Source organism: Rhinoderma darwinii, chromosome 5 (genome assembly GCF_050947455.1).
Source record: "Rhinoderma darwinii isolate aRhiDar2 chromosome 5, aRhiDar2.hap1, whole genome shotgun sequence".
In the NCBI taxonomy this organism is placed as follows: Eukaryota; Metazoa; Chordata; class Amphibia; order Anura; family Rhinodermatidae; genus Rhinoderma; species Rhinoderma darwinii.
Window position 1 is genome coordinate 338,651,681 of NC_134691.1, and position 26,715 is coordinate 338,678,395.

At 36.8% G+C, this 26,715-nt stretch overlaps 1 protein-coding gene across 1 annotated transcript in view; it reads right to left on the reverse strand.

Annotated features, from left to right (window-relative positions):
* Window positions 1-10,178, reverse strand: part of KLHL40 (kelch like family member 40) — a 33,511-nt gene extending 23,333 nt beyond the window's left edge. The window contains exon 1 of the mRNA XM_075828781.1: window positions 9,039-10,178. Within this exon, the coding sequence (XP_075684896.1) occupies window positions 9,039-10,178 (1,140 nt within the window). The remainder of the gene's footprint in view (window positions 1-9,038) is intronic.
* Between the last annotated feature and the right edge of the window lie 16,537 nt (window positions 10,179-26,715).

Below are 26,715 nucleotides of genomic sequence, written 5' to 3' on the forward strand. Positions count from 1 at the left end.
ATTTTTTTTTTGTGAAACAGCATCTCCCAGCATATCCTCACCATTGTTCGGGCCATGCTGAGAGCTGTAGTTTTACGCCGTACAAACCTATATGGCAGGGGTTGCCCTAAATTGAGCTGTATTTGTTCTGGTGTTGAATATATGTACTGATCGTGGTTCTGATGCTGTATGTAAGTACTGAGCTTGGTTCTGGTGCTGTATATACGTATGAGATTGGTTTTGGTGCTGTATATATCTAATGAGTTTGGTTCTGGTGCTGTATATATGTGCTGAGCTTTGTTCTAGTGCTGTATATATGTACTGAGCTTGGTTCTAGTGCTGTATATATGTACTGAGCTTTGTTCTGGTGCTATATATATGTCAGAGCTTGGTTCTAGTGATGTATTTATGTACGGAGATTTGTTCTGGTGCTGTATATATGTACTGAGGTTTGTTCTAGTGCTGTATATATGTACTGAGCTAGGTTCTGGTGCTGTATATATGTCAGAGCTTGGGTCTAGTGCTGTATATATGTACTGAGGTTGGTTTTTGTGCTGTATATATTTACTGAGCTTGGTTGTGGTACTGTATATTTGTCAGAGTTTGGTTCTGGATCTGTAATTATATAGGATATATTTAGAATAACAAAATTGCAGGGCAGATGGAATTGTTCTCAATTCATTGTATATTTAATGGGAACCTGTCAGGTAGTTTTAACCCCTTGAACCGCCACCATGCGGTAATACATGACCTGACAATATTTCCAAACATTCCCTTGCATGTTTTTTTTAGATGCAGCAAAATCCTTAAAATCCTCTTTTAAAACGAGGCACACTATATGCTAATTACTCATTAGAGGGTCATGGCGCGGTGCCGCTATCCTGAAGAGTCACATAGTCCCGCCTCCAAACCCACCTTTCCATGCTTGAGTGACATCCCCCTGGCTGATACAACTTTCTCGGATGCGCCATTGCCTTGTGGCACTATACACAAGGGGGGGGCAGTGTGGCACTATACATAAAGGGGGGCTGTGTGGAATTATACACAAGGGGGAGCTGTGTGGCACTATACACAAGGGGAAGCTGTGTGGCACTATACACAAGGGGATACTGTGTGGCACTATATAGAAGGGGGAGCTGTGTGGCACTATACACAAGGGGGAGCTGTGTGGCACTATACACAAGGGGGAGCTGTGTGGCACTATACACAAGGGGGAGCTGTGTGGCACTATACACAAGGGGGAGCTGTGTGGCACTATACACAAGGGGGAGCTGTGTGGCACTATACACATGGGGAGGGCTGTGGCTCTGTCTACAGGGGGCAGAGTGTGGCTCAATCTATACAGAAGGGAGGGGGCTGTGTGGCACTATATACAGTGAGAGCTGTATAGCGCTATATACAGTGGGGGGCTTTATGGCGATATCTACAGGGGGCTGTATGGCACTATCTACAAGGGGGAAGTGGGGGGGGCGCTATCTACAAATGGGGTGTGACACTGTCTATAGGCGGGGCTATATAGCACTGTCTACAGGGGGGCTGTATGGCACATTCTACAGGGGGCACTATTTATAAGGGGGCCTGCTTGTGGCACCGGGGGGGGGGGGGGGGGGGGCGGTCAAGAATTTGCTATGGGGCCCAGTCTTTCCTAGTTACGCCTACAAGGCAGATACAGGACATTTTCTGGGAGGATACAATTATCAGTGATTCTCCTTCGAGTACTGGAGCAGTTTGGCAAATATCCTAATTAATGTCACTGGGACAGATCTGCCTGGTTGTTAACCCTTTCATAGCATGGTCTTCACAGCAGTACGAACTTGTGATTGAGCTGCTGCCGATGTCCTGTGAGGCCCCCCCTATGCCTGGCCCACATTTTATCTATTGCAGGAGGTCGAGTCATGTCTTGTTACACCCGACCCCAACCTTCTTACAGAAAGTAGAATGGGTCCTTTAAAAGTGATGAGACCAGGCACCCTGTGTCAGAGCAAAGTGCCAGATTGCTGCTGTGTTACTGCTCTCACTATGCTGAGTAATCATTTACAAATAGCTACCAATCACCTATCAGACGAGAACTGAAATAGCTGCGTCCTATACTCAGCACATCCACCTGTTATCTCTACTGTAATCTGTGATATATATGTGAATTCATACAGAAGATACCCAGGTTATACCAGCATGCTCCATATCACTATATACAAGAAGATGTATAACTTATACCAGCTGTACATATATAATTATATACAGAAGATACCCAGGTTATACCAGCATGCTCCACATTACTATATACAAGAAGATGTATAACTTATACCAGCTGTACATATATAATTATATACAGAAGATACCCAGGTTATACCAGCATGCTCCATATCACTATATACAAGAATATGTATAACTTATACCAGCTGTACATATATAATTATACACAGAAGATACCCAGGTTATACCAGCATGCTCCATATCACTATATACAAGAAGATGTATAACTTATACCAGCTGTACATATATAATTATATAGGGAAGATACCCAGGTTATACCAGCATGCTCCATATCACTATATACAAGAAGATGTATAACTTATACCAGCTGTACATATATAATTATATAGGGAAGATACCCAGGTTATACCAGCATGCTCCATATCACTATATACAAGAAGATGTATAACTTATACCAGCTGTACATATATAATTATATACAGAAGATACCCAGGTTATACCAGCATGCTCCATATCACTATATACAGGAAGATGTATAACTTATACCAGCTGTTCATATATAATTATATACAGAAGATACCCAGGTTATACCAGCATGCTCCATATCACTATATACAAGAAGATGTATAACTTATACCAGCTGCACATATATAATTATATACAGAAGATACCCAGGTTATACCAGCATGCCATATATCACTATATACAAGAAGATGTATAACTTATACCAGCTGTACATATATAATTATATACAGAAGATACCCAGGTTATAGCAGCATGCTCCATATCACTATATACAGGAAGATATATAACTTATACCAGCTGTACATATATAATTATATACAGAAGATACCCAGGTTATACCAGCATGCTCTATATCACTATATACAGGAAGATGTATAACTTATACTAGCTGTACATATATAATTATATACAGGAGATACCCAGGTTATACCAGCATGCTCCATATCACTATATACAAGAAGATGTATAACTTATACCAGCTGTACATATATAATTATATACAGAAGATACCCAGGTTATACCAGCATGCTCCATATCACTATATACAAGAAGATGTATAACTTATACCAGCTGTACATATATAAATATATACAGAATATACCCAGGTTATACCAGCATGCTCCATATCACTATATACAAGAAGCTGTATAACTTATACCAGCTGTACCTATATAATTATATACAGGAGATACCCAGGTTATACCAGCATGCTCCATATCACTATATACAAGAAGATGTATAACTTATACCAGCTGTACCTATATAATTATATACAGGAGATACCCAGGTTATACCAGCATGCTCCATATCACTAAATACAAGAAGATGTATAACTTATACAAGCTGTACATATATAATTATATACAGAAGATACTCAGGTTATACCAGCATGCTCCATATCACTATATACAAGAAGATGTATAACTTATACCAGCTGTACATATATAATTATATACAGAAGATACCCAGGTTATACCAGCATGCTCCATATCACTATATACAAGAAGATGTATAACTTATACTAGCTGTACATATATAATTATATACAGAAGATACCCAGGTTATACCAGCATGCTCCATATCACTATATACAAGAAGATGTATAACTTATACCAGCTGTACATATATAATTATATACAGAAGATACCCAGGTTATACCAGCATGCTCCATATCACTATATGCAAGAAGATGTATAACTTATACCAGCTGTACATATATAATTATATAGAGAAGATACCCAGGTTATACCAGCATGCTCTATATCACTATATACAAGAAGATGTATAACTTATACCAGCTGTACATATATAATTATATACAGAAGATACCCAGCTTATACCAGCATGCTCCATATCACTATATACAGGAAGATGTATAACTTATACCAGCTGTACATATATAATTATATACAGAAGATACCCAGGTTATACCAGCATGCTCCATATCACTATATACAAGATGTATAACTTATACCAGCTGTACATATATAATTATATACAGAAGATACCCAGGTTATACCAGCATGCTCCATATCACTATATACAAGAAGATGTATAACTTATACCAGCTGTACATATATAATTATATACAGAAGATACCCAGGTTATACCATCATGCTCCATATCACTATATACAAGAAGATGTATAACTTATACCAGCTGTACATATATAATTATATACAGAAGATACCCAGGTTATACCAGCATGCTCCATATCACTATATACAAGAAGATGTATAACTTATACCAGCTGTACCTATATAATTATATACAGGAGATACCCAGGTTATACCAGCATGCTCTATATCACTATATACAGGAAGATGTATAACTTATACTAGCTGTACATATATAATTATATACAGGAGATACCCAGGTTATACCAGCATGCTCCATATCACTATATACAAGAAGATGTATAACTTATACCAGCTGTACATATATAATTATATACAGAAGATACCCAGGTTATACCAGCATGCTCCATATCACTATATACAAGAAGATGTATAACTTATACCAGCTGTACATATATAAATATATACAGAATATACCCAGGTTATACCAGCATGCTCCATATCACTATATACAAGAAGATGTATAACTTATACCAGCTGTACATATATAAATATATACAGAATATACCCAGGTTATACCAGCATGCTCCATATCACTATATACAAGAAGCTGTATAACTTATACCAGCTGTACCTATATAATTATATACAGGAGATACCCAGGTTATACCAGCATGCTCCATATCACTATATACAAGAAGATGTATAACTTATACCAGCTGTACCTATATAATTATATACAGGAGATACCCAGGTTATACCAGCATGCTCCATATCACTAAATACAAGAAGATGTATAACTTATACAAGCTGTACATATATAATTATATACAGAAGATACTCAGGTTATACCAGCATGCTCCATATCACTATATACAAGAAGATGTATAACTTATACCAGCTGTACATATATAATTATATACAGAAGATACCCAGGTTATACCAGCATGCTCCATATCACTATATACAAGAAGATGTATAACTTATACTAGCTGTACATATATAATTATATACAGAAGATACCCAGGTTATACCAGCATGCTCCATATCACTATATACAAGAAGATGTATAACTTATACCAGCTGTACATATATAATTATATACAGAAGATACCCAGGTTATACCAGCATGCTCCATATCACTATATGCAAGAAGATGTATAACTTATACCAGCTGTACATATATAATTATATAGAGAAGATACCCAGGTTATACCAGCATGCTCTATATCACTATATACAAGAAGATGTATAACTTATACCAGCTGTACATATATAATTATATACAGAAGATACCCAGCTTATACCAGCATGCTCCATATCACTATATACAGGAAGATGTATAACTTATACCAGCTGTACATATATAATTATATACAGAAGATACCCAGGTTATACCAGCATGCTCCATATCACTATATACAAGATGTATAACTTATACCAGCTGTACATATATAATTATATACAGAAGATACCCAGGTTATACCAGCATGCTCCATATCACTATATACAAGAAGATGTATAACTTATACCAGCTGTACATATATAATTATATACAGAAGATACCCAGGTTATACCATCATGCTCCATATCACTATATACAAGAAGATGTATAACTTATACCAGCTGTACATATATAATTATATACAGAAGATACCCAGGTTATACCAGCATGCTCCATATCACTATATACAAGAAGATGTATAACTTATACCAGCTGTACCTATATAATTATATACAGGAGATACCCAGGTTATACCAGCATGCTCTATATCACTATATACAGGAAGATGTATAACTTATACTAGCTGTACATATATAATTATATACAGGAGATACCCAGGTTATACCAGCATGCTCCATATCACTATATACAAGAAGATGTATAACTTATACCAGCTGTACATATATAATTATATACAGAAGATACCCAGGTTATACCAGCATGCTCCATATCACTATATACAAGAAGATGTATAACTTATACCAGCTGTACATATATAAATATATACAGAATATACCCAGGTTATACCAGCATGCTCCATATCACTATATACAAGAAGCTGTATAACTTATACCAGCTGTACCTATATAATTATATACAGGAGATACCCAGGTTATACCAGCATGCTCCATATCACTATATACAAGAAGATGTATAACTTATACCAGCTGTACCTATATAATTATATACAGGAGATACCCAGGTTATACCAGCATGCTCCATATCACTATATACAAGAAGATGTATAACTTATACCAGCTGTACCTATATAATTATATACAGGAGATACCCAGGTTATACCAGCATGCTCCATATCACTAAATACAAGAAGATGTATAACTTATACAAGCTGTACATATATAATTATATACAGAAGATACCCAGGTTATACCAGCATGCTCCATATCACTATATACAAGAAGATGTATAACTTATACCAGCTGTACATATATAATTATATACAGAAGATACCCAGGTTATACCAGCATGCTCCATATCACTATATACAAGAAGATGTATAACTTATACTAGCTGTACATATATAATTATATACAGAAGATACCCAGGTTATACCAGCATGCTCCATATCACTATATACAAGAAGATGTATAACTTATACCAGCTGTACATATATAATTATATACAGAAGATACCCAGGTTATACCAGCATGCTCCATATCACTATATGCAAGAAGATGTATAACTTATACCAGCTGTACATATATAATTATATAGAGAAGATACCCAGGTTATACCAGCATGCTCTATATCACTATTTACAAGAAGATGTATAACTTATACCAGCTGTACATATATAATTATATACAGAAGATACCCAGCTTATACCAGCATGCTCCATATCACTATATACAGGAAGATGTATAACTTATACCAGCTGTACATATATAATTATATACAGAAGATACCCAGGTTATACCAGCATGCTCCATATCACTATATACAAGATGTATAACTTATACCAGCTGTACATATATAATTATATACAGAAGATACCCAGGTTATACCAGCATGCTCCATATCACGATATACAAGAAGATGTATAACTTATACCAGCTGTACATATATAATTATATACAGAAGATACCCAGGTTATACCATCATGCTCCATATCACTATATACAAGAAGATGTATAACTTATACCAGCTGTACATATATAATTATATACAGAAGATACCCAGGTTATACCAGCATGCTCCATATCACTATATACAAGAAGATGTATAACTTATACCAGCTGTACCTATATAATTATATACAGGAGATACCCAGGTTATACCAGCATGCTCCATATCACTATATACAAGAAGATGTATAACTTATACCAGCTGTACATATATAAATATATACAGAATATACCCAGGTCATACCAGCATGCTCCATATCACTATATACAAGAAGCTGTATAACTTATACCAGCTGTACCTATATAATTATATACAGAAGATACCCAGGTTATACCAGCATGCTCCATATCACTATATACAAGAAGATGTATAACTTATACCAGCTGTACATATATAATTATATACAGAAGATACCCAGGTTATACCAGCATGCTCCATATCACTATATACAAGAAGATGTATAACTTATACTAGCTGTACATATATAATTATATACAGAAGATACCCAGGTTATACCAGCATGCTCCATATCACTATATACAAGAAGATGTATAACTTATACCAGCTGTACATATATAATTATATACAGGAGATACCCAGGTTATACTAGCATGCTCCATATCACTATATACAAGAAGATGTATAACTTATACCAGCTGTACATATATAATGATATACAGGAGATACCCAGGTTATACCAGCATGCTCCATATCACTATATACAAGAAGAATAACGCTAGAGAAAAAGTTTTGGTACAAATTCTATAAATTTTTCTACTAATTGTGGTGCATAAGGTTAAAAGACTGCCATATCCAAAGAAACAAACAGCGAAGCCCACGGGATCGGGTTTCAACATTAGCGTATTCCGTAGGTCGATGTACTTTCCAGACTACCATATAAAGCACAAGTCATGAATTGATCAGTTTTATCGACAGATCTTTTATATGAAATGTAGGACGATTGTTCTTCATCCACTTACTAAATTGCTCAAAAACATTTTTTAATTACTTCTTAATGTAATATACTTGTCTCTTTCATCATTTATTACACTTTCAGCCATACCCTTTTCTTATCTCCACCCCCTTTGACTACTTGTTTTGTGTATGTATATATATATATATATATATATATATATATATATATATATATATACCCTCAGCCTTTTATTCTGATATAATATACCCGACGACCTTAGTTCAGGGTTGAAACGCGTAGCACTGTTTTTAATAATGAGCCCCAGTGTGAATCCGCGTCTTCCTGGCACACACACGTCAGCACTCCATGGAAGAAGTCTTTTTGCCAGATGAACCGCAATACTAAGATAGCGGGATCCATTTGCCTGATATTGACTTTGTCAAGCTTCCTGCCGTAGGGATTTTAAAAAAATGGGACCAGCCATAAACCTGTGCAAATGAAGTTTTGTTTTTCTACTAATGTGACAGATTATCTTGGTTGGTCTAATCACCATTGGTGAGAAGATTATTTATCCAACATCTACATCTCGGTTGAACTGGTGGAATTATCTACATGTCTATGACAACCTTAATTCACCCCGAGAACATGTTTTATTTAGAAAAATATATGGGTTTACCTGTAAGAAGTAGGAACTCAATGGTTCATCTTTGCTCTCCTCATTGTAGTAAAGTCCACCGGCCGCGAAGATCTGGTTTTCTTTTGTTACCAAACTGACGTGATTTTTAGGGATCTGAGCCGAAAGAGAAGCAAAGAAGCACTCGTTTCCACTTGGATCATAAGCAACTGCCCCCGTGTCACTTATCATGAAGATCATCTGCTTTAAGAACATTCCAAATCTCAACGTATCATTCAAAATTCCGGGCAGGACTTCTTCATCCTCTTCTTCATCTTCAACATCTCCATTGACTACCTTCTCACTATCGTTGCCCTGTCCTGATTTTCCAGATGTTTTCTTTTTGACGACTGGTAGTTTGCCCCCTTGGGCCTCTTGGACCATTTGAAGCTTCTTCAAGGCTTCCGGGCAAGATTTAACTAACTCATGCATCTCTACTGTGTTCTGGATGTAGTCCTGGGGCATCAGACGAAAGCGAATACTTTCGAAGATCACTGGCAGTGCCTTGACACGGTTTTCTTTCTCCTTGGCAGCCCACTTCATGACAATCTCAAACACTTCCTCTTCCTTCTCAATATTCAGGGCGTCGCTGGATATAATAGCGATGAGTTCATCAGGAGACAATTGGTAGAACTCATCGTCTCTGGTGATTAGGTTGAAGCGATCGCATAAGAAGTCCCTAGCGGAGACAGCCAGACGAGGACAATCCAACATGAGACCCAAACGAAAGATCGCCAGGCAGTTACTTAGACACAACTTCTTCTGAAGGAATGAGACACATACGGTGAAAATAGATGGGATCTGGAACATATTGGCTACTGAGAATATATCCTGAACGTTTTTCTCCGTAATCTCAATCTCAGAAGTGTAGATATAATGAAGTATCTTTCCCATCACGTCAGGATCTACATCTTCGAGGTCAATCTCCTTATTCTTGCTCTCTTCTAAGTCTGAAAGGAACATGGCTCGAAAGTAAGGACTGCAAGCTGCCAGGACCAGCCGGTGGCATGGAAATTCCTTGTCCTTTATCTTTAAAACACAGTCAATGAACTTGTTGTTGTCTAACATATCCTTGAGACCATCTTGAAGCAAAGTTTGCTGGTAGAGTCTCTGCTCTTCAGTCTGTTGTACGGGAAGTGTCATTTTGGGGCACAGTTCTTCTTTGACCACCGAACTTGGTCAGACGTGACTTTCTTCTATTGTGAAAAAGTCCCAGAAGAAAAACTTCCTCACTTACAACTTGACACACCACCCAGTTTTTGAAAGCCTTGCTATTACAGCTGACTTAGCTCATCAGCTGCTCCCTATATATAGTAACAACATTACAAAGCAGTGGGATCCCGACTGTAACGTGATCACCACCTTGACGTGACATGGGGACAGCTGTCTGTGGGGGTCCAAGACTTGAATGGTCCAAGCGTGACTCATCACTCAAGGACTGCAACCACTCCTAATTCCTTGAAAAACTGTGACAACTTTTCATGGTGAAGTGACTCACAGGATTTCATCCATGTTCATGCATCAAAAGCTAAAAACACTCCTTACCGTCACCGTAATAGTCAATGTTTCCTAATGACATCATATGGTGCGTGTATATATGTATATAGATTCTTACGAATACCAAGGAATGGGTATCCAGTGGGGGATGTCCCCTGCTCGACACAATCAGAGCCATAGTTCCTGAGTAAGATCCCATGAAGTTCATATTTTGAGGTGGATGTGCAATCAGGAATGTAGTTAATACAACTATATAACCATTTAAAGGGATTGTCTACTTTAGAAAACCCATTTTGATAAGTCCTTATAGGGAATTCTGAGCTAATAAAGAAAGATCCTCTGTTCAGGATTCTCATCTGTTGGCCAGAGTCGGAAGCGGTTACATAGAGCGTCTCTTTTTCTGAAGGACTATGCATGGGCCCAGTGTAATGCTAACTTTCTCCTGCAGTGGCGCTGTAGGAAAATTTAACACTTACTAACAGGCTTCACCATTTGTGATCAGTTTATTGTCAAATTACCTTTTTAAGAAGTAGGGATTGTAAAAAGCGGAGAACACCTTGTCCAAAAAAACGTTTTCCCCCCGAAACGTCTGTTTATTGGCTGCATCTGGTATTGCAATTCTCAGTTTATTTAAAGATATAATTTACATATAAAATTTAGTCACTTTGTACATATATTATATCATATATTCTGTACTAATACTGAGTTACATCCTGTATTATACTCCAGAGCTGCACTCACTATTCTGCTGGTGGAGTCACTGTGTACATACATTACTTATCCTGTACTGATCCTGAGTTACATCCTGTATTATACTCCAGAGCTGCGCTCACTATTCTGCTGGTGGAGTCACTGTGTACATACATTACTTATCCTGTACTGATCCTGAGTTACATCCTGTATTATACTCCAGAGCTGCACTCACTATTCTGCTGGTGGTGCCACTGTGTATATACATTACATTACTTATCCTATACTGATCCTGAGTTACATCCTGTATTATACTCCAGAGCTGCACTCACTATTCTGCTGGTGGTGCCACTGTGTATATACATTACAATACTTATCCTGTACTGATCCTGAGTTACATCCTGTATTAGGGCACGCTCAGACGTGGCAGAGTTTTCCGCTGCAGATGTTGGTGCAGATTTGGGGCAATTACGCAACGAATCTGCACCAACATTTGCATATTTGACAGGTAATTCAGACTTTGCAAAGGCTGAAATACGCAGTGAAATTCCGCTTCTTCTCCGCAACAGACAGTGCATGCTGCGGAGGGAAAATTCCGCACCGCAGCCTATGGTCCGCAGCGGAGCATACCACAATGTCTGAACTAACTTGCCTCAAAATTTATTGAAACCACTGTAAAAAGCGGCCGCTGGAGAATTCCACAGCAATTCCGCCACATCTGGCCGTGCCCTAATAGTGCCCCCTATGTACAAGAATATAACTACTATAATACTGCTCCTATATACAAGAATATAACCACTATAATACTGCTCCCTATATACATGAAATATACATGAATATAACTACTATAATACTGCCCCTATATACAAGAATATAACTACTATAATACTGCTCCCTATATACAAGAATATAACTACTATAATACTGCCCCTATATACAAGAATATAACTACTATAATACTGCTCCTATATACAAGAATATAACTACTATAATACTGCCCCTATATACAAGAATATAACTACTATAATACTGCCCCTATATACAAGAATATAACTACTATAATACTGCCACGATATACAAGAATATAACTACAATAATAATGCTCCCTATATACAAGAATATAACTACTATAATACTGCCTCCTATATACAAGAATATAACTACTATAATACTGCCCCCTATATACAAGAATATAACTACTATAATACTGCTCCCTATATACAAGAATATAACTACTATAATACTGCTCCCTATTTACAAGAATATAACTACTATAATACTGCCTCCTATATACAAGAATATAACTACTATAATACTGCTCCCTATTTACAAGAATATAACTACTATAATACTGCCTCCTATATACAAGAATATAACTACTATAATACTGCCCCCCTATATACAAGAATATAACTACTATAATACTGCCCCCTATATACAAGAATATAACTACTATAATACTGCCTCCTATATACAAGAATATAACTACTATAATACTGCTCCTATATACAAGAATATAACTACTATAATACTGCTCCCTATATACAAGAATATAACTACTATAATTATCTTTTTTATTTAAAAACTTGCAACAAATTATTACAATACCTTTGCAATACACTCATAACAGATAAAGAAAATAAACGTATGTCTCTTAATAACATCTCAATCATTACACAAACTATAATACATGAATATTGCTCCAGTATAGATTGTTTAAACTATTTTTCATGATATTATTCTAGACAGTATTACAGGAGAGTTCTTCTTTATTGGTGACCGGGCAGCATCGGGCACACCACAGATGGGACATGGTCCCCACATTTATGACATATAGTAAGCCTCTATGATATAAACTGAGTTCAGGCTAGAAGTCTCCATACAGCATCTGAGAGTTTCACTGTCCCACTAGATGTGGTGACTGCAGGGACAGGGACACAGCAGGGACATTACTCTGTAGATAAGTCTCTTGTATAAAGATGACATTGGTTTTGTCGTCAGACAGACGCTGGAATATCGCCTGCCGCCTGCTCCTATTCTTCACGCTGCTCACATTAATAGGAGGTGATTTTCAGCCTCATCCTGGTTACATGTCTTTCCTACTTTTTTTCCTTCTTCCACTGCTATGTCCTGTAACACCCCATCTTTTGGTGGACATTGGGGGGTCAGCGTCTTCATCCTGAGGTTCGTTGTCTGGGATGTGTGAGGTGACTTGCTCCATCTCTGCTTCTTCTTCTTCCTGGTCATCTTCTCCCAGCGCACAGTAACGTCCCCCAGTTATCGCCAGCACTGGAGACTCCGGTGATTTCTTTGCAGCAGTGATTTTTTTCCTAGAAGAATCATCTGTTTTACTTCTCCTTTTAACCGTCTGAAATCCCTCCTCATCCATACTGGTCTCTGCGGCTGGATCAGTTGGTTTTTTACTGGTCGCTGCGGCTGGATCAGCTGGTTTTTTACTGGCCGCTGCGGCTGGATCAGCTGGTTCCTTACTGGTCGCTGCGACTGGCTCAGCTGGTTCCTTACTGGCGTTGGGCAGATGTTTAGATGTTTTGGTGACAGAGCGACTGGATATTTCTCTTTTAGCATGACCTCTATTTTCAGTGGCTGGTGACACTTGTTCAGCATCCACAGATGGGACATTCGTCTCTGGAGCAGGGTCTCTGGTACTTTGGCTCACATCCTCGCTGGGACTTCCAGGTTCTGGGGTTGTATCTACACATATGGAGACATCCTCCTGGTCTTCCTCCATGGCTTCTTTAAAGGTCTCCTCCTTATTATGCTCTGCATGCGGACACTCCCGGAATGTATGCCCAGGTCCTAAGCACAGGTTACAGATGACAGGTCCTGTACAATCGTCCTTCACATGCCCAAACTGACCACATAGTGAGCACTTAATACGGGAACAGTTGAATGCCAGGTGTCTGCCCCCACATCTATGGCACAGTCGCGGTTGACCAGGGTAGTAACATACGCCTCTCTCCGAGCCCAGGTAGAAGGAGTGCGGCAGATGTCTGGTCACTCCATTCTCCTGAACCAGCTGGATCTTGACAGAATATCCTCCATTCCAGATCTCCTCCTCATCATAGATCTTTGTTGGCAGTCTCTTCACCTCACAATATCTGCTCAACCAGTGCTGCAAATCTGCCAGAGCCACCACCTCAGACTGGAACAGGACGGTGGCGGTGACTACCTGGGGTTTAGTCAGCTGGATGACATGTAGATGCTCCCACATCGCGTGCTCCTTTGTATCGTTATAAATACTCCAGAATAAGTCTAGACTATATTGCAGCTTGAAACTGATGTCATAATTCCTGCTCCTGTCATTTTCACCTCAAAAACATCTCCAGAATCCGCTCTTTTCTTACGGAGGAAACTGCCAAAACTTTCATTGTTGCTCTGATTCACTCTCGTCTTGACTACTGTAACTCATTACTAGTCGGTCTTCCCCTCACTAAACTCTCCCCTCTCCAATCTATCCTCAATGCAGCAGCCAGGCTCATCTTTATGACCAACCGCTACACCAACGCCTCTAATCTGTGCCAGTCACTGCACTGGTTGCCCATCCCCTTCCGAATAAAATTCAAACTTATTACTCTCACCCACAAAGCTCTCCACAGTGCTGCACCTCCTTACATCTCCTCCCTCATCTCTGTCTACCACCCTACTCGGGCTCTACGTTCTGCCAACGACCTTAGATTAAAATCCTCCATAATCCGAACCTCCCACTACCGTCTCCAGGATTTCTCTCGTGCTGCACCCGTCCTCTGGAATATGCTACCCCAGACAATCAGATTAATTCCCAATATCCACAGTTTTAAACGTGCCCTGAAAACACATCTATTTAGACAGGCCTATAACATTCCCTAATCTGACTCCTTTCCATGGCCCTCCATTTAGATTAGTCATCAGAATAAGATTCCCTCACACTCCTTCTCTTCATGTACGTCATACACGGATACTGGCTGGTGACCGGCTCATGCAGCTTTATGTTACCACCGCATGTGTATAAAAATGGCCGGACCATTGTACAGAACAAACACTATTACACTTTGTGTCTCCCTTATGTCCTCATAGATTGTAAGCTCTTGCGAACAGGGTCCTCACTCCCCAGGTTTGAATTGTAAATGAACTTTGTCACTATGTAATGTCTGATATTGTTTGTTTCATGTTCCCTCTAAATTGTAAAGTGCTGCGTAATATGTTGGCGCTATATAAATAAAGATTATTATTATTATTATTATTAAACTTCATAAACTCCTTCAACAAAACTTTCCCAATGTAGAGTCTGGAGGGGAGGTTTTCCTCTGGTCCCGAGTACCTGATTCTGACCGCGTTCCTCCTCTGAGGTGGGGGGTTAGTCGGTCTTGTGACGCTGGAGAACAGTCTCCTGTACTGAGGTCTGTCAGCAGGTGGATCAGGACTGGACCTCTCCTCAGCTGATTGTACTGCAGATCCTCCTGTGTCTGCTCCTGATCGCTGTGTAACTTGCACTCCATTCACTGACACTGCGGACAGCTGAACCTCCAGAACAGGGTCTGCAATGTCCGCCTCAGCCTGTGCCGCTGGTTCATCAGATATCAGACTGTCAATCTCCGCGCTGAGCGAGGTCTCACTTATAATATCAGGACATGAGGCACTTTCTTGCTCACTCCCAGGAGTGCCACTCGCATTCACTTCATCAGTACTGCACATAGAGTCTACTGCAGTTAACCCCTCGTCAGCTGGCACACATTTCTCTGGAGCTTTAGCAGCATTTGTGTTGGCTGATTGCACAGACTTCACACATGATGGGAGTTGTGATCCTCCAGCCACTGCACACTCATATCTTCCAGGGTTTCCCTGCGCCACAATATTATACACAGTCTTATAGTCAGTGTCTTTTTTTGCAATGATATTTTTCCTCTTCACAGTTTGGGCTCTGGTCTCCCTTTTGTTCTCAATTGCCCAGTTCTTTATTTTGGGTACTGTGCATGATTCTTTCTGCAATCTCTCCTTCAATATCACCAGCTCACGTGTGCAAACATCCAGACACTCACATTTCATCAGCTTTGCCTTTGGATCAGTCTCTTGGTTAATTTCAGTTCTCAATTTGCTTTTCCATTTTAAAGATATTTTTCTTTGTCATTTTTGTGCACAATTCACCAACATCATGAGATTCAGTTGACTCACCAGCCACAATTTCCAGATCATCACCTCCACCATCTCCATGCTGCAGGCCAAACTCCAGACTCTGGGCTTTCCCAGGATCATCAGCCCAGGACCCCTCCCCTCCACCTGGGTCAGAAGCCATGCATAGTCCTAACAGGGAGCTCACAAGCACACGTCTATCCTCTCCTATGGACAAGAATATAACTACTAATACTGCTCCCTATATACAATAATATAACTACTATAATACTACCCTATATACAAGAATATAACTACTATAATACTGCTCCTATATACAAGAATATAACTACTATAAGGGAATGACCACACGTGGCGGATTTCCTCCGCAACTGTCCGCATCAATGCCGCACAGAATCTGCGTTGCAGATTCTGCTGCGGATCTGCACAAAATGTGCAGTAAAATGATGCGGACTAGCTGCTGCGGACTGCGGTAAAAGTGCTTCCCTTCTCCCTATCAGTGCAGGATAGAGAGAAGGGACAGCACTTTCCCTAGTGAAAGTAAAAGAATTTCATACTTACCGGCCATTGTCTTGGTGACGCGTCCCTCCTTCGGCATCCAGCCCGACCTCCCTGGATGACGCGGCAGTCCATGTGACCGCTGCAGCCTGTTATTAGCCTGTGATTGGCTGCAGCCGTCACTTAGACTGAAACGTCATCCTGGGAGGCCGGACTGGAGACAGAAGCAGGGAGTTCTCAGTAAGTATGAACTTCATTTTTTTTTACAGATACATGTATATTGGGATCGGTAGTCACTGTCCAGGGTGCAGAAACAGTTACTGCCGATCGCTTAACTCTTTCAGCACCCTGGACAGTGACTATTTACTGACGTCTCCTAGCAACGCTCCCGTCATTACGGGAGCCCCATTGACTTCCTCAGTCTGGCTGTAGACCTAGAAATACATAGGTCCAGCCAGAATGAAGAAATGTCAAGTTAAAAAAGCAAGACGGATCCGCAGCACACATAACATGTGCATGACAGCTGTGGACTTCATTGCGGAAATTAGAATCTCCATTGAAGTCAATGGAGAAATTCCGCCATGAGTCCGCCACTGCTCCGCAACAGACAGAGCATGCTGCGGACACCAAATTCCGCTCCGCAGCCTATGCTCCGCAGCGGAATTTTACGCATCGTCTAAACGAACACTGCTAAATTAAAGTGTAAGTCAATGGACAAACGGCTCCCCTCCACCTGGGTCAGAAGCCATGCATAGTCCTAACAGGGAGCTCACAAGCACACGTCTATCCTCTCCTGTGGACAAGAATAGAACTACTATAATACTGCCCCCTATATACAAGAATATAACTACTATAATACTGCCTCCTAAATACAAGAATATAACTACTATAATACTGCCTCCTATATACAAGAAAATAACTACTATAATACTGCCCCCTATGCACAAGAATATAACTACTATAATACTGCTCCTATATACAAGAATATAACCACTATAATACTGCCCCTATATAAAAGAATATAACTACTATAATACTGCTCCTATATACAAGAATATAGCCACTATAATACTGCCACTAAATACAAGAATATAACTACTATAATACTGCTCCTATATACAAGAATATAACTACTATAATACTGCCCCCTATATACAAGAATATAACTACTATAATACTGCCTCCTAAATACAAGAATATAACTACTATAATACTGCCTCCTATATACAAGAAAATAACTACTATAATACTGCCCCCTATGCACAAGAATATAACTACTATAATACTGCTCCTATATACAAGAATATAGCCACTATAATACTGCCACTAAATACAAGAATATAACTACTATAATACTGCTCCTATATACAAGAATATAACTACTATAATACTGCTCCTATATACAAGAATATAGCCACTATAATACTGCCACTAAATACAAGAATATAACTACTATAATACTGCTCCTATATACAAGAATATAACTACTATAATACTGCCCCCTATATACAAGAATATAACTACTATAATACTGCCCCTATATACAAGAAAATAACTACTATAATACTACCCACTATGTACAAGAATATAACTACTATAATACGGCCCCCTATGTACAAGAATATAACTACTATAATACTGTCACTATATACAAGAATATAACTACTATAATACGGCTCCCTATATACAAGAATATAACTACTATAATACTGCCCTCTATATACAAGAATATAACTACTATAATACTGCCTCTATATACAAGAATATAACTACTATAATACGGCCCCCTATGTACAAGAATATAACTACTATAATACTGCCCTATATATTCAAGAATGTAACTACTATAATACTGCTCCTATATACAAGAATAAAACTACTATAATACTGCTCCTGTATACAAGAATATAACTACTATAATACTACCCCCTATATACAAGAATAAAACTACTATAATACTGCCCCCTATACACAAGAATATAACTACTCTAATACTGCTCCTATATACAAGAATATAACTACTATAATACTGCCACAATATACAATAATATAACTACTATAATACTGCCCCCTATATACAAGAATATAACTACTATAATACTGCTCCTATATACAAGAATATAACTACTATAATACTGCCCCCTATATACAAGAATATAACTACTATAATACTACCCCTATATACAATAAAATAACTACTATAATACTGCCCCCTATGCACAAGAATATAACTACTATAATACTGCTCCTATATACAAGAATATAACCACTATAATACTGCCCCTATATACAAGAATATAACTACTATAATACTGCCCCTATATACAAGAATATAACTACTATAATACTGCTCCTATATACAAGAATATAGCTACTATAATACTGCCACTAAATACATGAATATAACTACTATAATACTGCTCCTATATACAAGAATATAACTACTATAATACTGCCCCCTATATACAAGAATATAACTAATATAATACTGCCCCTATATACAAGAAAATAACTACTATAATACTACCCCCTATGTACAAGAATATAACTACTATAATACTGCCCTCTATATTCAAGTATATAACTACTATAATACTGCTCCTATATACAAGAATATAACTACTATAATACTGCTCCTGTATACAAGAATATAACTACTATAATACTGCCCCTATATACAAGAAAATAACTACTATAATGCTGCCCCCTATGCACAAGAATATAACTACTGTAATACTGCTCCTATATACAAGAATATAACCACTATAATACTGCCCCTATATACAAGAATATAACTACTATAATACTGCCCCTATATACAAGAATATAACTACTATAATACTGCTCCTATATACAAGAATATAGCTAGTATAATACTGCCCCTATATACAAGAATATAACTACTATAATACTGCCCCCTATATACAAGAATATAACTACTATAATACTGCCCCTATATAAAAGAAAAGAACTACTATAATACGGCCCCCTATGTACAAGAATATAACTACTATAATACTGCCCTCTATATTCAAGAATGTAACTACTATAATACTGCTCCTATATACAAGAATATAACTACTATAATACTGCTCCTGTATACAAGAATATAACTACTATAATGCTACCCCCTATATACAAGAATATAACTACTATAATACTGCCCCCTATACACAAGAATATGACTACTATAATACTACCTCCTATATACAAGAATATAACTACTATAATACTGCTCCTATATTTAAGAATATAACTGCTATAATACTGCTCCTATATACAAGAATATAACTAATATAATACAGCCCCTATATACAAGAATATAACTACTATAATACTGCTCCCTATATACAAGAATATAACTACTATAATACTACCCCCTATAAACAAGAATATAACTACTATAATACTGCTCCCTATATACAAGAATATAACTACTATAATACTTCCCCCCTATATACAAGAATATAACTACTATAATACTGCTCCTATATACAAGAATATAACTACTATAATACTGCTCCTATATACAAGAATATAACTACTATAATACTGCCCCTTATATACAAGAATATAACTACTATAATACTGCTCCAATAAACAAGAATATAACTACTATAATACTGCCCCTAAATGCAAGAATATAACTACTATATACTGCCCCCTATATACAAGCATATAACTACTATAATACTGTCCCCTATGTACTAGAACATAACTACTATAATACTGCCCCTATATACAAGAATATAACTTCTTTAATACTGTCCCCTATATACAAGAATATAACTACTATAATACTTCTCCTATATACAAGAATGTAACTACTATAATAATGCTCCTATATTCAAGAATATAACTACTATAATACTGCCCCCTGTATACAAGATTATAACTACTGTAATACTGCCCCCTATACAAGAATATAACTACTATAATACTGCCCCCTATATACAAGAATATAACTACTATAATACTACTCCCTATATACAAGATTATAACTACTGTAATACTGCCCCTATATACAAGAATATAACTACTATAATACTGCCCCCTATATACAAGAATATAACTACTATAATACTGCCCCCTATGTATAAAAGTATAACTACTATAATACTGCCCCCTATGTACAAGATTATAACTACTATAATACTGCCCTATATACAAGACTATAACTACTATAATACTGCCCATATGTACAAGAATATAACTACTATAATACAGCCCCTAGATATATACAGGAATATAACTACTATAATATTGCTCCCTATGTACAAGAATATAACTACTATAATACTGGCCCTATATACAAGGATATAACTACTATAATACTGCCCACTATGTACAATAATATAACTATTATAATACTGCCCCTATATACAATAATATAACTACTATAATACTGCCCCCTATATACTAGAATATAACTACTATAATACTGCTCCTATATACAAGAATATAACTACTATAATACTGCTCCAATAAATAAAAATGTAACTACTATAATACTGCCACTAAATGCAAGAATATAACTACTATATACTGCCCCCTATATACAAGGATATAACTTCTATAATACTGTCCCCTATGTACAGGAATATAACTACTGTAATACTGCCCCTATATCTAAGAATATAACTACTTTAATACTGTCCCCTATATACAAGAATATAACTACTATAATACTTCTCTTATATACAAGAATGTAACTACTATAATAATGCTCCTTTATACAAGAATATAACTACTATAATACTGCCCCCTATATGCAAGATTATAACTACTGTAATACTGCCCCCTATATCCAAGAATATAACTACTATAATACTGCTCCAATGTATAAGAATATAGCTACTATAATACTGCCCCCTATGTACAAGAATATGACTACTTTAATACTACTCCTATATACAAGAATATAGCTACTATAATACTGCCCCCTATATACAAGAATATAACTATTATAATACTGCTCCCTATATACAAGAATATAACTACTATAATACTGCTCCTATATACAAGAATATAACTACTATAATACTGCCCCCTATATACAAGAATATAACTACTATAATACTGCCCGCTATATACAAGATTATAACTACTATAATACTGCCCCTATATACAAGAATATAACTACTATAATACTGCCCCTATATACAAGAATATAACTACTATAATACTGGCCCTATATACAAGGATATAACTACTATAATACTGCCCACTATGTACAATAATATAACTACTATAATACTGCTCCTATATACAAGAATATAACTACTATAATACTGCTCCTATATACAAGAATATAACTACTATAATATTGCTCCTATATACAAGAATATAACTACTATAATACTGCCCCCTATATACAAGAATATAACTACTATAATACTGCCCCTATATACAAGAATATAACTACTATAATACTGCCCCCTATGTACAATAATTATAACTACTATAATACTGCCCCTGTATACAAGAATATAACTACTATAATACTGCCCATATGTACAAGAATATAACTACTATAATACTGCCCCTATATACAAGAATATAACTACTATAATACTGCCCCTATATACAAGAATATAACTACTATAATACAGCGAAAAGTGAAAAAAGCTTGTACCTCAAGTTTTGCTCACCTCATAACCAAGTTGCGTTTTTCCAATGCGTTTTTTTCATGCGTTTTGTGTAAAGCTTGATTGATGCCTGAATAGGCATAAGAATCCAAAAAGCTGTGGGTGCTCGTAGATCCTCCTGAGCTTAATCCTGTGTCGACAGCAGGTTTTGGTAACAAAAATAGTGTGAAGGAAAGGCAGATCCAGCACTCCAATGATTAAAAATTCAGTTTTATTAGGTCATGTTTAAAAGGGATAAAACAACAATCCCGGGACCACGCTTACGCGTTTCAGACCACTAGGGTCCTTAATCATAGCTTGCTCTAAGCAGATAAAATTCACAAATATATAGTCAAGAAAATCTATCATGTGATCAATTTGGGCTGGGTTTAAACATTTTAACCCTATCCAATCAGTACCAAAACTTGTGTCGTAGTTTCCTCTTGGTGTTTGAAATCATAGAATTATATTATAGGAGTAATCTATATTCTCACAAATAGCGCAAAAATAAATGACTGTCACAACAGAAGGAAAAAATTACATACATCAAGTGAATGTATATACATCTCTTAGTTACATTTCCTTGACAAAAGCCTGGTATGTTAGTAGACTAATTAATTTAGATATCAGGTGTGCATTGACGTCAAACATGATTGTAGGGTGTTTTACTTATAAGCGGTTACAAAAATGTAGATATATGTTCGTAAATGACAAACTGTTGTCATAATATTTTGCTGTTAAGAATGACAAAAACATTAAACATCAAGAACAATTAACAATCATTGTTAGTATGGAGTTAACTTTGTAAAAAATATATATTGTTCTGAAATGAGTAAACCTCCTAGTTTTTCAAAAGCAAAAGAGCAAAAAAGCAAAAAAGCGAAATTAACGCACCTCCGTTTTGTCTCGATCATTATATACAATAATAAGTGCATGGTATCTACTGAGAAAATGAGTATAATTCAAAATAGAAGAAATGTTGGTAGAAAAATAGAATAACTACCGCAGACAGTGGAATGTAACCACGGTATCGTGTGCGTGTGTATATGTCCTATTCATATGAACTCCGTGGTGCTGAATGAACAGCTCCAATTATTTGTTTAAATGTATTTATAAGAGTACTGATTTTGAAATAAAAAATAAGAGATGGATTTTGTTTTGTTTTAATGGATATGTATGGACATCCTATTATATAGTTTGCTTAAAATATGATATAATGAAAAAATGTAGAAATGGCTTTTCTAAATAAAAAACAATCTTTTTAACTGTGTCAAAGATGCATGTTGTAACCATAATAATGCATCTTTGACACAGTTAAAAAGATTGTTTTTTATTTAGAAAAGCCATTTCTACATTTTTTCATTATATCATATTTTAAGCAAACTATATAATAGGATGTCCATACATATCCATTAAAACAAAACAAAATCCATCTCTTATTTTTTATTTCAAAATCAGTACTCTTATAAATACATTTAAACAAATAATTGGAGCTGTTCATTCAGCACCACGGAGTTCATATGAATAGGACATATACACACGCACACGATACCGTGGTTACATTCCACTGTCTGCGGTAGTTATTCTATTTTTCTACCAACATTTCTTCTATTTTGAATTATACTCATTTTCTCAGTAGATACCATGCACTTATTATTGTATATAATGATCGAGACAAAACGGAGGTGCGTTAATTTCGCTTTTTTGCTTTTTTGCTCTTTTGCTTTTGAAAAACTAGGAGGTTTACTCATTTCAGAACAATATATATTTTTTACAAAGTTAACTCCATACTAACAATGATTGTTAATTGTTCTTGATGTTTAATGTTTTTGTCATTCTTAACAGCAAAATATTATGACAACAGTTTGTCATTTACGAACATATATCTACATTTTTGTAACCGCTTATAAGTAAAACACCCTACAATCATGTTTGACGTCAATGCACACCTGATATCTAAATTAATTAGTCTACTAACATACCAGGCTTTTGTCAAGGAAATGTAACTAAGAGATGTATATACATTCACTTGATGTATGTAATTTTTTCCTTCTGTTGTGACAGTCATTTATTTTTGCGCTATTTGTGAGAATATAGATTACTCCTATAATATAATTCTATGATTTCAAACACCAAGAGGAAACTACGACACAAGTTTTGGTACTGATTGGATAGGGTTAAAATGTTTAAACCCAGCCCAAATTGATCACATGATAGATTTTCTTGACTATATATTTGTGAATTTTATCTGCTTAGAGCAAGCTATGATTAAGGACCCTAGTGGTCTGAAACGCGTAAGCGTGGTCCCGGGATTGTTGTTTTATCCCTTTTAAACATGACCTAATAAAACTGAATTTTTAATCATTGGAGTGCTGGATCTGCCTTTCCTTCACACTATTTTTGTTACTATAATACAGCCCCTAGATATATACAGGAATATAACTACTATACTATTGCTTCCTATATACAAGAATATAACTACTATAATACTGCCTCCTATATACAAGAATCTAACTAATATAATCCTGCTCCTCTATACAGGAATATAACTACTATAATGTTGCTACCTATGTACAAGAATATAACGACTATAATACTGCCTCCTATATACAAGAATATAACTAATATAATACTGCCCCCTACATACAAGAATATAACTACTATAATACTGCCCCCTATATACAAGAATATAACTACTATAATACTGCTCCTATATACAAGAATATAACTACTATAATACTGCCTCCTATATACAAGAATATAACTACTATAATACTGCTCCTATATACAAGAATATAACTACTATAATACTGCCCCCTATATACAAGAATATAACTACTATAATACTGCTCCTATATACAAGGATATAACTACTATAATACTGCTCCTATATACAAGAATATAACTACTATAATACTGCTCCTATATACAAGAATATAACTACTATAATACTGCTCCTATATACAAGAATATAACTACTATAATACTGCCCCTATATACAAGAATATAACTACTATAATACTGCCCCCTATATACAAGAATATAACTACTATAATGATCTTTTTTTATTTGAAAACTTGCAACAAAATATTACAATGTATTTACAAGACAGTCATGACAAATATAGAACAAACCTTGTCTCTTAATAACATCACAAATATTAAACAAAGCATGATATATTAATATTCCTCCAGTATAAATTCAAATTATTTTTCATATCTTTCCTTTACACAGTCTTAAGACTTTCCAAGATATTCTGCCTGACAGTATTACAGGAGAGTTCTTCTTTATTGATGACCAGGCTGCATCGCGCACACCACAGATGATACACGGTCACCACATTTATGACACATAATGAACTTCTATCATATACACTAAGTTCAGGCTGGAAGTCTCCATACAGCAGCTGAGAGTATGGCTGTCCCACTAGATGTGGTAACTGCAGGGACAGGGACACAGCTTCCCATAATTGTATACTGAAAGGGCAGTCTAACAGTAGATGTTCCATGGTCTCTAGTATCTGGGGACACTCTTCTCTAGGACAAAATCTGTCCAACACGTATCTACACTTAAGGTTGGCTCTAACATACATTTTGCCATGGAATCCCAACCATGCCACGTCCCTCATGTGCGGAGGAACTCTAGAGTCATCCAGGATTTTTTCAGCCTGCCTTATATCAAGGCTCGGGGCTTCCCTCAATTGTATATGGACAGTGAACTGACATCTAAGGAGCTTCTTGTACAACTCCTTCCTATGGAGTAACTTGACATCATCATACAATATCTTCCATTTAATGATCTTCCTGATTATATTGACTCCATACCAAGACACGTTATTCTTAATGCGCCCTGAGATCCTCTTTATGGGGTCACCTATTGACCACACAGACACAAAATGCTGGATCTGACTTTTAAACAAACTGCCCCATGGCTTCACCTCAGCATTCTTACAAAATAAAAAATTCTTCATCAGAAACATCAGACTAAAGAAGAGCTCCGGGCAGGGCATGGAGAGACCACCTTCCTTATGAGGGAGATAGACAATGTTCCTCCTGACTACGTTTACCCTGTTACCCCACAAGAAGCGGAAGAAAACGTTTATCAGTCTGGGAAGTGAAGTATCCGGTACTGGAAACACCACACTGATATATAGGAAGAGCGGGAGGAGGAAGCTCTTCAACAGGCGGACCTTCTCCTGATACGTCAGCCGCCAGTGCTTCCAGCTCAGCACCTTCTGCTCA